Source organism: Cyprinus carpio, chromosome A24 (assembly GCF_018340385.1).
Source record: "Cyprinus carpio isolate SPL01 chromosome A24, ASM1834038v1, whole genome shotgun sequence".
Lineage (NCBI taxonomy): Eukaryota > Metazoa > Chordata > Actinopteri > Cypriniformes > Cyprinidae > Cyprinus > Cyprinus carpio.
In genome coordinates, this window is record NC_056595.1 from 16,263,320 (window position 1) to 16,275,895 (window position 12,576).

Below are 12,576 nucleotides of genomic sequence, written 5' to 3' on the forward strand. Positions count from 1 at the left end.
AATACAAACCGGCAAACACAGGGGCATACACGACTTCACCATTCTAAATTCCCTCAGTGGTAAAAGCATACTCTCTTGTAGGGCAAACTAAAAGGATATGCGCGTTGTCCTGTAACAGTTATATTGTCTCTTGGTACACTACACACATCAAGGAAATGCCTCCAATAAAGCTTGACGTTTTGGTAAAAGCCATTAATAAGCAGGCTTTGTTGCTGTTTCAACAAATGAGAAATGTTATGTTCTGACCTGAGAATTTAAAGCTACTGAATTACACCTAACTAAACTAAGAGAAATTCTCTTTGAAAGTTCTGGATCATTATCCCATACAGTACATGCTAGCATTTGGAAATCAATCCAGCTGAGGTGCAATTTGCTATCGCGTGAGAATTTTTGGCTTGAATCAAGCTCCAAAAGAACTTGTGAGAGTTTTCCTATTCCATGTTTTTTTTTTTTGTATACAATATAAGCTCAGTCTAGCATCTGCAACAGTTCTGTCCATAACAAAAATCAATCATTTTCTTGCCAGCATATCAATATGGGAAAAACAATCCTGAGTCAATCTTTTGGTACTGTAATTTTTTGGGTTAGAGAAACTTTGGAACTGCAGTTAAAAGTCTTTTTTCGTTTAAGCAAGGGATCCGTTTTTCACACCTACACACTGAACATATCCATTCTGATACTACTGAAATTGCCATCTAGGCCGGATGCCGCCTTAGCCTTGACTTCCAACGTGTTATCTAAGTCATCCAGCTTCTGGCTTAACTCACTGTCAGACTCGTCTGAACAACTTTCGGTGGGTAGTGAGGTTTGAACCCCTGAGGTGCTGCACGAAGTTGAGGTAACCGTTGAAGGCAAGGAAAGGGGAGGAGGAGGAGAAGCAGATGGGCAGGAAGCAGCTTTACTGGCTGAGGCCTGGAAAAGAATATTTGGCCAGGACTTCATGGACAAGTGAGAGAGATGAGGCAAGGTGTTATTAGAAGAAGCTGCAGACTGCGAGGTAGATGTGGTGTTAGGACAGGGGGAGCAGACTGAGTGAGGTAATAATCTAGCATGCTCTTTGGCATTTCTCATTGCTTGTTTGATTGTTTTCTCTTTGTGCAAGCTCGACTGAAGGTGTTGGCCAAGTGCTTCGTTCCCGCTGACGGACACATTGCAGGCTATGCAATTGTACTTGCTCACAGCCTTACGAAGCACTGTCTCTTGCGGATCGATAAACGGGTGACCAAAGTAACAGAAGGACTTCTGGTGGCGAGCTGCTGAGTCTTCATCAGCAAAAATCATCTGGCACTTTCTGCATATAAACTCGTGTTTGATGGACGGAACGATAAATGCATCTGGAAAGCCTGAACTTTTGGTATTCGTTTGGGGTTCTTCATTTGTGCTTTCTGTTGAAGAGCCTTTATCATCCTTAGTTTCAATAGCCTCTTTTGGTTTGTGAGAGTTGCTCTGTGCACTCTTTGACTTCATAGGGGGTGTTTTTTGCTGCGGTTCACTTTGCTTCTGCTGCTGATGCTGCTTCTGTAAGGAATCCTGGAGGGACTGCTGGTACTGTTGGTACTGCTGCAGCAAGGCAGTTGGAGAAAGCCCAGCGATAGCCTGCGGCATTGCAGGGCCGTAGGGGAACAGGTTTTCCATTCCACACATAGGAGGGAAGTATCCCCCCTGCACTCCGCCAGGAAGTTGGGCTGAGAAGCAAGATGCAAAGCCAGGGATGAAATAAGGCAAGAACTGTCCCCCTAGGAAGGAGCCTGGGTCACCAGCAATGGCATTCTGAAGTGCTTGCAGTTGTGCTGGGTCCATCTGTGCCTCACTTCCCAATTTTCCTAGTGCTGAAACTGACGGCGAGGGCTTTTCCCTTTTTTTCACAATTGGGGTCTCGGGACGGGCAGTGTCTGCTTCTCTTTCTTTCACCTTGGGCTTCTCTAACTTCTTGTCTTTCTCTGATTCTTTTATGTGCTGCTCAGTCTGATTTGCTGCCAAAGGAGTGGGAGGAAGAGGAAGTGCGGCAGGTTGAGGAGGAGGAGGAGGAGGTGTCTGAAGAAGAGTCTTGGTTGGGGTACTGCTGAGAGACATGGCAGGAGAAGGGGTGGCTGGAGTAGGGAACCCAAGCATGCCAGCACCAGGAGACGCTAAAGCTGAAATACAGTGGTATAGATAATATTTAAATATTTGACTGGAAAATCACTCCTCAATTTTGCTAGACATTATTTTGGGGCTATCCCTCTGTTATGCATCCAGACTGTTACAAGCACTTTATGAATAGAAGGATACAACAAAAAGAAAGGAAAGATGAAACCACGAAAACAAGCACAGGCATGAAATCAACTGAACTTTTAGAGGTCACAAACTCTAAGTAGTCAACATTGTTACAGTGAATGCATGCATTAAAAGTCTATGAATCAGTGAATGTCACAGTCCTTCAAAGGAAACAAATGGCACAGTAGCATTTAATGCATCAATTGTTCATTAAGCTACTGCACTGTTTGTCATACTAACTCACCAGGTGTATTTGGTGGAAAACCTGGAAGGGAGGATGGCCCATTGACACCAGGAAGAAGCACTGGTGGGAGACCAGATATTCCTGGGTACGCAGTTGGCAGGCTAAGGCCATGAAGTGCATTATTGTCCACTGCAGGTTGCTGCTGGGCTGGCAAGTTGAGTATGTCGGTTGCCTTCTTTAAACGGTCAAGTTCTTGTTGAGTCATAAGCTGGCGGACAGTGGTAGGTGCAAGATAGTCTTTTTCTCGATCAACCTGGTTGCCCAGGATTTCTTGCACTTTTGCAATGTGCTGCTTTGAGAAGATATGATCACGAATTGAAAGTCTGGCTGTATACTTCACGCCACATAATGTACACTCAGGCCTTGGCCCATCTGGGGAGCCCTGGCTTATCATGAATGGCTTTCCAATGTTTATTTTGAACTTCTTTTCTTTTGCACGGGCATTCTGGAACCAGACTTGCACAACACGTTTCGGGAGTCCTATTTCATTGCCCAGCATTTCACACTCTTGCATAGTAGGTGTGCGGTAGTCACTGAAGCAAGCCTTTAGGACTTTAAGCTGTAGGTTGCTCATTTGGGTTCTATAACGTTTGTGGCCTGGTCTCTCTCCCCCAGCTTTTGCAGACTTGAAGGGATTGGTACCTCCAAATGGACTGGGTGAACTTGGATCAGCCAAACTTGAGGTCTCACTCCTGTCTGCACTATCATCGAATTCATCATCTCTGGAATTGAAGTAGTCACTGTCTTTACCAGAGAAACTTGATGGGCTAACCATGTTGAAAGGGATTCTATCCTCATTTAAGTCAGAGATTTGTGCTTGGTTCATTTTGTTCTCAATCATTTTTTCACTTCCATTTGCTGTTAGATTCTCAACTTCATTATTGGTCTCATCTCCAGTTGTAGCATCACTCACAGCTGTGTTAATCGAGGAGGTCTCATCAAAGTCAATTTTGTTGGCATCAAAAGAGGCATCTGCAGAACTTATGTTAAGCCCCTCAAGTTCATCACTATGTTCTGTTTTTACGGATGATAAACTTAATAAATTTTTTAGTGGCATCTCAGAAAATCTAACTGGAGTGGAAGATGAAGTTGGAGGCTCACTGTCATTCATCTCAGTCTTTGTGGGCATCTGTAGGTAGTCAGCAAAATTATACTTGGGACTTTGTCCTCCTTCATCTTGAGGCATCATTGGACTTGGGGGCAAACTAAAGCCTGCCTGTTTTGCCTCATGCCAGTGTCTTGAGCGAATGTGGCTATCAAGAGCTGACTTGGCCTTGAACAGTGCTCTGCAGAAGGGACACTTTTTGTGAAGTTGAGAGTGCCCAAGTGCTCTAAACTGTCCCTTCCTTTCTCTGGCTCGGGTGTTCTGAAACCATACTTGGACAACTCTTTTCTTCAGGCCAACTTCACGAGCAATATGATCTAACATCTTTCTTGTTGGGTTTGAATCAAGTAAATATTTATCATACAATATCTCCAGCTGCTCTGGAGTAATGGTAGTCCTAAGACGTTTGTCTCTGTGCTGATCTTCTGCACTGTTAACACCATCTTTTTCATGAGATCCATCCTCTTTTTCATCTAATTTACGTTTCACAGAGTTAGAGTTCACAGCAAGGCCAGAGTTGCTTGGAGTTGGCATCTGGGACAGGGCTCCAGACAGGAGTTGACCAGTCATGAGAGGGTTATTTGGATCAAAGATCATATAGGGCATATCCAGAGGCCTTTCTAAAAACTGTGAGTGTAGGAACTGGTTCTGGGCAGCCAGAAAATGCATGTGCTGGTGCTCCTGCCACAGCTCTACTGTTGGGAAAGCGATTTTGCACTGATCGCATTGGTACTGTAACATTTGAGGTGGTAGGCTATTGTTAAGAGAGGACAGTGCAATTGAAAGAGGACTTGATGGGACAGTCATAGACTGGGGCTGGGAATGGGGTCTTGACATTTGTGGTTGAGGTAATTTTTGTGGTGGAGGCTGTGGGGTTGAAGCCTTGGAAGATTTTAACTCATTTAGGTTCTTGGGAGTTTGTAAAGGGGCAATTTCTCCCAGTTTTGGTTTTTCATGAAGGAGCTCAGGTTTGGGTGAGGATTTTCCTACATCAGGTCGAGGTGAAGGCATCAATGGAGAGCTGGAGCCAGAACTGCTTGCTGTTACAAGAGAGTTTTTTGCTGGCTCTGTTGGCTTTGCCAAACTTTGCTCATTGTTCTCTGTGAATTCCTCTGAGTGGTTTTCATCTCCAGCTTCATCATCCTCATCTTTGTAGCACTGCTTCTTCTGGTGAGTAATGAGGTCAAAAATTCGGGGGAAAATGACACTGCATTTCTTACACTGGTACTGCATGTTGTTGGTCCTAATGTATCGTTCATTTGTTAGTTCTTTCTTTTCGCTTTCTTTCGTATCTGTTTGGTTCTCATAGCTCTTGCGTGCCTTCTGACGGGCATTTTGGAACCACACCACAATCACTCGCGTTGGCAGGTTGAGTACCGTTGAGAGCTGCTCAATTTCATCATCCTTGGGGTAAGCATTGGTATCAAAGAAATCTTGGAGTACTCGCAGTTGATAATCTGTGAATCGTGTTCTTGATGACCTTTTGTTCGCCGTAGCATCAGTTCTGTAGTACTCTAGCATGTTCATTTGGGATTCAAGTCTGATATCTTCCAGTGTGGTCATGGGTGGAATGTTAAAATTGTAAGGGGAATCTTTGCTTCTTTGACGTTCTTTGAAGAGTGTATTGCGGAACCAGTGCTTTATGACTTTCTGTGGAAGGCCAGATCTTTCTGCCATTTCTTGAATCTGTTCTTCGTTGGGTGAGTTATTGATGTCAAAATGAGCACGGAGGATTTTTAGCTGATCGTCTGTGATTCTGGTGCGAGGACGCTTGAACTGAGACTGCCGCAGGAAGTTTGGATCCAGTCCCAGTTGTTGTTGACATAACTGTGTGAGGTCAGAAGATAAAGAGTCCATTGTTGGAAGCTGCAGCGCAAGCTGTGGGGGTAGCCCAGGGTGCTGCACTGATTGCATCATCAGTGGTGGGAATATTGGCAGGTCAAGAGAAACAGGGAGCTGCACTTGAGGAGGTGCAGTGGGAGGTGGTGGAGGAGGTGGTGGTGGTGCTTGCTGAGGAGTTTGTAAAGGTGAAGGAGATGGTGTCTGTGATTTTCCTACAGACGTAGTGGCAGGGACAGCAGACACTGGGGCAGGAGGAGGAGGAGGAGGAGGAGGAGGGGGTGGTGGAGGTGGTGGGGGTGTTTCTGGAGATGCTGGATTTATGGGATACAGCTTGTCATATGCCTCCCTGTACTGCAGTGCAAACTTCTCCAGCTCCACATATGGAAAAAACTGCCCATGCACATGTTCCTGATGGCTTTTGAGAATAAGCATGTTGGAGAACAACTTTCCACACAGTCCACACTCCAGTTTGTCAGTCAACTCTTCCTCTCTATTCTTTTTCTGGGTTTTCTGTCTGTTCTCATTGTACTGAATAACCAATTCAAAGCCAAAGTTCTCTAGCAGAGCTTTAGCAGCATTACCTCTAGCTCCTGAGATGATGCGTGGCGGAGGAATTAGAGGTTCTGAAAATTTAGGCTTTCTGGAATCTTTAGTGTCTTTTACACTGTCAATATCACTAGCTAAATCCTGCTTTGCTTTGTTCTCCTGCTTTTCTAAGTGCTCTTCAGCATCTCTGGACATTTGAATCTCAGACAGAACAATGTGACTGGACTCAGTTTTAGGCTTATGACTCTGCTGCTGTGCTTTCTGCTGCTGCATTTGAGACTGGGAGGCCTGCTGTTGAGCTTGCTGCTGAGAAAGCTGAAGCTGTTGCTGTTGACCCAGCTGATGTTGTTGCTGCATCTGCTGCTTCAGATCTTCTAGGAATGATCCAGTCATACCAGGCATCCCAAATGCAGCAGAATGCAATGCAAGCTCAGGGCTGATGTTAAATTCAGCACCAGGGATGTAGAATGGGAAGAGGAACTGGGGCTGCTGGAATTGCAGTAGGGCCTCTGGTGTCATTGGAAAGTGTGGGAAAAAAGCTGGGTTCAGAAACTGTGGCTGAAAGAATGCAGCTTGCTGCTGGAGCTCGTGCTGCAGTTGCATCTGAAGCTGTGCTGGTGACTGGGTTGGTGGGTGGGTAGGCTGCACAGAGATGTGATCAGTAGTTTGTTTCGTGGTAACTTCTTTGGCATCTACAGTGTTTTCTTTGTTAGAGGATACTGGTCCATTTGCAGAATCTGCATTTCCCTGATTTAGTGGAACAGGGCTTTTAGATGTAGTACTTCTGCTGCTACCACCCCCAGTACTAGTACTACTCTCCATTTTGGCGGTTCGTGCTTTTGTCTGATGAAGTACAGACCTCATGTGAATCTCCAGGGTTGAGCTTTGGCTATAAGCAACATTACATATATTGCATTTGTATGGTTTGTTGTCAACATTGTTGCTGGTCTCCTGGGGAACTGGGCTTGAGGCCTCTTGGATAACTTTCTTTAGCTTATGCAAATGTGAGACAGAATTGTAGTGAACAAGGAGAATGTTCTTTTGGGTGAATGACTCCTTGCATACTGTGCATTTGTATGGACGTGATGGGTCTAAAAACTTTTCCATGGTGAAATTTGGACCTTTCCTAAAAGGCAAGGTCCGCTTTGGTTCTGAGCCCATGTCATCAAGCAAAGAACTGCTGTCACTTCCAGTTGGACTGGCCTTCCCTTCTTGGTCAAGTTCCTCATCTTTGTCTAGCTCATTCTCAAAGGCTTGTGCCTCTTCCAGAGCCCGCATCTCACTTTCAGCAATGTCACCATTTAGGGGCAGGTTCCCACAGAGTTGCTGTACTTCGGCTTCACTTAGCTCAGGGTGACCAGTCTCCAAATGCTTTCGGAGGGCAAGGAATGTCCTGAAGCTGCGCTGGCACAGACTGCACATGGTGGCTGCACGGATGGCATGGTACTGGGAATGTATCTCAAGCTTCTGCACAGTCTTGAAAGCCAGGCTGCAATGGTTGCAGCGGTATTTGTAGACGTGGCGATCAGAGACTGAGAGCTCCTGCCGCTTCTGCAGATCGCTAAGATGCTCCTGCAGGGAGTCTGGGCTCTTCCTGTCTTGACCACTCGCTTTCTTCCATTCAGGGGCCTCAGCAGCCTCCTTTGGTGGTTTGAGTTCCTCATTGGCAAGTTCAACCTCACTTTTGTCTTGGCCTGTACTGTTTTTCAAATCCTTAGAGCTGTTTCCTGTTGAAATTCAGAAAAAGGAAAGATTTCAGAATTCTTCCAAAAACATTTCATTATAAAAGACTACTATTATAACTTTTCTAAGGAATATTCTGTAATGCCAATCATACATTTCAGATGACACTGTGGCTGCCTAAATGTGCTTACCCATGGGTTTTCCTAATCCCTCAGGGATAACAGCTGAAGAATCCATCAAAGATGGTACTTTGTCTTGTAATGACACAGACAGCAAGGAATTGGGCACTGTAACATCTGGGCCTGCAACCTGAAGATAAAAAAAACAAAAAAACATCAGTCCCTTAACAGATTTCAATAAACATAAGATAAACAATACAAATATTTGCAAAAATAACAGATTTGTTATTTGTTAACAGATTAGAGATATAGGGACTTTCAAAAGATCTTTTTCAAAACTGCTATTTTTTCATTTTATAGGAGGAGAACTTTCAAGTTTATAATTCTTTGGAGAATACGCTAGGCCTAGGAAATGCTTATTCTAGTTATTCCCTGCCAGCCCTGCTATATTATGATCTAGTTAGTAAGGCTGACAGTTTAGGTATTTCTTTTTTTTTGTATTTAAACTAAATGAATGCTGCACATACTGTCATAATTAACTTCTCCACACAGTCTGGAGCCACGCTATGGAGGTGGGTGAGATGCAGCTGTAAATGAATCTTGTTGCTGAGGATATCCTGACACAAGGGGCAGCTGATGACCGGCTGCATGGAATGCTGGGACATGATGTGCAGCTGTAAATGGTTTGCATCCTTGTTACTGTAATTACAGTATGGGCACTGCTGCACCTGAAAATACAGAGTTCATCATAGCATTGCCATGCATTACAGCACTGCTCTAAATAACTATACATGAATGAGACTGCTACATGATGCCTTAAGGAAATCAAATTCCAAACAAAACAAGACCCCAAATGTCTATAAAATTAAATCTCCTCCAATTCACTTTAGTTTTCATTTCATGTAACTTAATTAAAAACATAATGAAGTACATAAGTAAATGAGCTAACATGAATGTCTAGAATTTCAAATGAGAAAATTACAAAGAATGTCGACATGAACCATTTCAGACTATGCCTTGTTTCTTATTACATGAAGTAAGTTTAAACTTCTAACTACCTGTTTTAATATAGCCCTTTCAGAAATGGTTCATTAAGTCCTGTACCACTCAGACAGTGCTTTTTAATATAACTGGGAAAAAAAGTCAATGAATATAATCTAATCCAAGAATTTATGCACTAAAATGGCGCAGTCTTTTTATAAAGTCCCATTTTTGCAAACAGATCAAAGTAACTAACCTGCTCATTGGACAGTGTCTTCTCTTCAGCTGATTTGGGCCTCTTGGGTGGATTGTCATTTTCTTTCTCCTGCTGAAGCGACCGCTTCCCTGCTGTAGTAGTCCCCAGAGTTTCCTTAGCCAGTGTATTAATTCCTGTGAATAAACAGATAGGATATCTTCTGTCACAAGCTTATTCTGGACTCCCGATGCTGAAAATCTCCTGACAGAGGTACAATGACCCTCACTTTAATAAGACGGCACATTCGGGTAACATAAGCTTATTGTTACGAATGTAGATCTAAAAAAAAAATAAAAAAGTATTTGGGGCCACTCACATTATGTAGCAAATGAAATGGACATTATATATTTATTAAGATAAAGCAAAAAGCAGAAATTAAAGACAAATTGTGTGCATTGATTTTGAACATGAATACTAGAAAAAAAAAAGAAAAAAAAAGAAATCTATATTCACAAAAGCAACCGAATGAAGATATCCACAAATTAGAGGTTTAAATTCATTGTTATTGCATTGCAGGTCATGGTACCATTATGCAGTTCATTTGGGGGATATAGACAGCCAAATCACCATTCCCAGTATCCCCCTGAATATCCATGCCTCATACTCTGTATTAGAGGGGGTTGCCATGTTATTTCCATTTCAGCTGAGCTCAATTCAGCAAATCAGTCCCCAGTTGTATTAAGAGTATGCTGCACAGAGTGATAAATCTTTCATTACCCCTGTATCCTCAGATACAGACAGTGTCCCAGCCTCCTCAGTCAATGCAATTTATCCTCTCGCTGCATATACAGTGCACAAAGAAAGCCCTGCTCGCTGTTCTTTGCTTTAATCTGGTCACTCTAGGCTAAATGTGTGTATTACTCTTATGAATCAAAGCTTAGCAAATTCAGTCATCGAAAATGGATGGTGAAAAAGATGTTGAAAAAAAAGGAATGAGTATTTTTTCTGCTCTGCATTTATTTAAAGTATATTTCAATATCTGCTGCGTGTTCATGCATTTTAATTCTTGGCATTACAAGGCATTCTGCTTATTTTATTGTGGTCTTACATATCAGGAGCCTGACATATTAGCCTGCCAAAGAAAGTGACACCAGAGGGGGAAAAAACCACAAGGGCACAATACAAATTTCCAAGTGTATCAAGAGTATGGTCTGCAGTCTCAAATAGCTAAGTAATCTTTTTTTTTCTCTCTCTCTCCTGGCCTTGATATTCCTGCTGCGTTTTTTTTTTTTTGGGGGGGGGGGGTGTCATGCATTTCATGACAAACAGAAAACCTCATTTGCGAGGCTCCCCAATCTCATTGCTGCACCATATCATCTGACCTTTTTTTCTCCCCCCTCTGTTTATTACGAGGATTTCTAAATTTAACTTTCAATTTTCGCCATCTTCCAGTCAATCTGCAACTAAATTATTTTCCCGGGTGAGGAGGCAACTTCTGGACAAGTGGGTGCAAATACATTTCACAATGCAATGCCCCTTCCATTGATTGCCATCATATTGAATGTAAATGTATGGTCTGAGGGCTAATCTGCTCTACATGAGGATCCATCTTTATGATTTATTTTTTAATCAACACTGTGCTTTCATAAACATTTAAAGTCCTTTGCAGATGGACACACTAGACTGTCAGAAAAGAAACAGGTAACATTAAATTAGGAAAGAAAAAGTATAAAATGCCTTTGCAGCACTTAATATTACATATATGTATACATATATATGTATATATGTATGTGTATATGTATATGTGTGTGTGTGTGTGTGTGTGTGTGTGTGTGTGTGTGTGTGTGTGTGTGTGTGTGTGTGTGTGTGTTTTATAATATAATATCTACAATAGTCTTTATGTTCAACTAATATTGTGTCAAGACTCAATGGCTAGACTCTTTGTGTAGTCTGTACCTCACACTAAATTAGAATGCCTTTTTCTTTGTCTACAGAAACACAGTGCATTGAAGAAATAGAGAAAATAATTGTGACACCACAGCCCCCACACGTCTCATCCGCATGACAAATGTCTTTGAGAAGCAGGACCTTGCTTGATTAGATAAATCAAACAGTGATTTATGACAGTCAAGCTGTTTGCATTACAGGGACCAGAGCCACAGACTGGCCACCCATCTTTATTTACAAATGTCAATGGGATTTTTAAAATCATGCAACCCACATAAGGCTTCTTTAAACACCTCTGACAATTCAAGCAAACTAAAAGAAGAAACAACTAAAACCATGCTAATGTTATTTATCTGATGTTCCTCACCTAGAGAGAGGCCATTTTTAGTCCTGTTAATTTTCAATGTTTGACACGACTAAAATTTCATATTAACAAAAACAGCACAGCCTTACTTTGGAAGCTCTGCAAAACAGTACTGTGCGCTTGTATATGACAAACTATTTTATTTAAAAATTTCTTTCCCCTCCAAATGCCAATTACACGGGACTTGCTTGATAAAGGCATCATAAATTTACTATTCAATTTACTGGTCTTCAGTCCAGCCAGTCTGGCTGAGGTGACAGGGCAATAAATAAAGCAGGACCCTGGGACGCTCCGAGAACTTTAGTGATTTACAAGGACAAGAGGTTAAGGTTACGCATTAGTGTGACCTACAGTTCAGCAGATAACATTTGAATACCACACTCTAAATTCTGAGCTTGCACAGTGCAGCCCCGCTTTCTCTGTGCTCTCACAAAAAATAATCAGAGTCCATCTGCTTTGCCATCGCACTTCAGACGAGGCGTAAACCGACGGATGTCATATTTGGCAAATCTTACAGGACTCTCTGAATTGATTAAGTCAGTAACAGAAATCATAGCTGTAGGGCTTCAATGAAATATGCAAATACTTTTAATTTATTTTAATCAAATATCTGGAAAGACAGAAATTGAATAAATGCTCATTTCAGAGCTGGAAACATGCAAATGTTAATGGTAAATATGCAGAATTTGATCTGTCTTGCATTTTATTTAAATCAGCTGCATTATTTTAAATCTCATAGGAGCTGATTTAAAAACAATATTTAATTTCCCTGCTAATTTACAGCTAGTATGCAGAAAATGTTCTTAGCAATAATGACAGCTAATTTTCATCTTTGCTTGTGTTAGCTGATTTATCCCTTTACCCTAAAGCCAAGACATTGACATGCTTCCATGCTACATATAAACAGGGCACAAAGTAATCTGGAGTTGATCCAGATTAAGACATTTGCATGGAAAATGCAATTTGGATTATAATTAATCCACAGTGACACTAGATTAAAATGACAAAATGGGCTGTTTTGAGAGATGCTGCATGTGAAGATGAATATTGTGAATATCTCTACATATAATCTTTAATATACAGGAGTCTGGTGTTTTATATTCAAACCCACATTAGGGATTTATTCCTTTGGCCCAAAAAACACATTTAACATATGGGTTCAACAGAGCAACCCCTAAAACACATTCTGACTTGAGTAATGGATTAGAAAAAAAAATCAAAACAACAGCCATTTTGGGACGGATATTTTCTAATTTCAATGTAAATACTGCAGCCTTGAAAAAAAAGAAAACA

General features: G+C 41.9%; 1 protein-coding gene across 6 annotated transcripts in view; it reads right to left on the bottom strand.

Annotated features, from left to right (window-relative positions):
- Window positions 1-416: 416 nt before the first annotated feature.
- Window positions 417-12,576, bottom strand: part of LOC109085752 (zinc finger homeobox protein 4-like) — an 83,867-nt gene continuing 71,707 nt past the window's right edge. For all 6 annotated transcript variants that reach the window (XM_042714375.1, XM_042714372.1, XM_042714371.1 and 3 more), the window contains 5 exons: window positions 9,033-9,166; window positions 8,323-8,523; window positions 7,868-7,985; window positions 2,501-7,720; window positions 417-2,135 (listed from right to left, as the gene is read on the bottom strand). In XM_042714375.1, coding sequence (XP_042570309.1) covers window positions 652-2,135; window positions 2,501-7,720; window positions 7,868-7,985; window positions 8,323-8,523; window positions 9,033-9,166 — 7,157 coding nt within the window. In that variant the 3' untranslated portion in view covers window positions 417-651. The remainder of the gene's footprint in view (window positions 2,136-2,500; window positions 7,721-7,867; window positions 7,986-8,322; window positions 8,524-9,032; window positions 9,167-12,576) is intronic.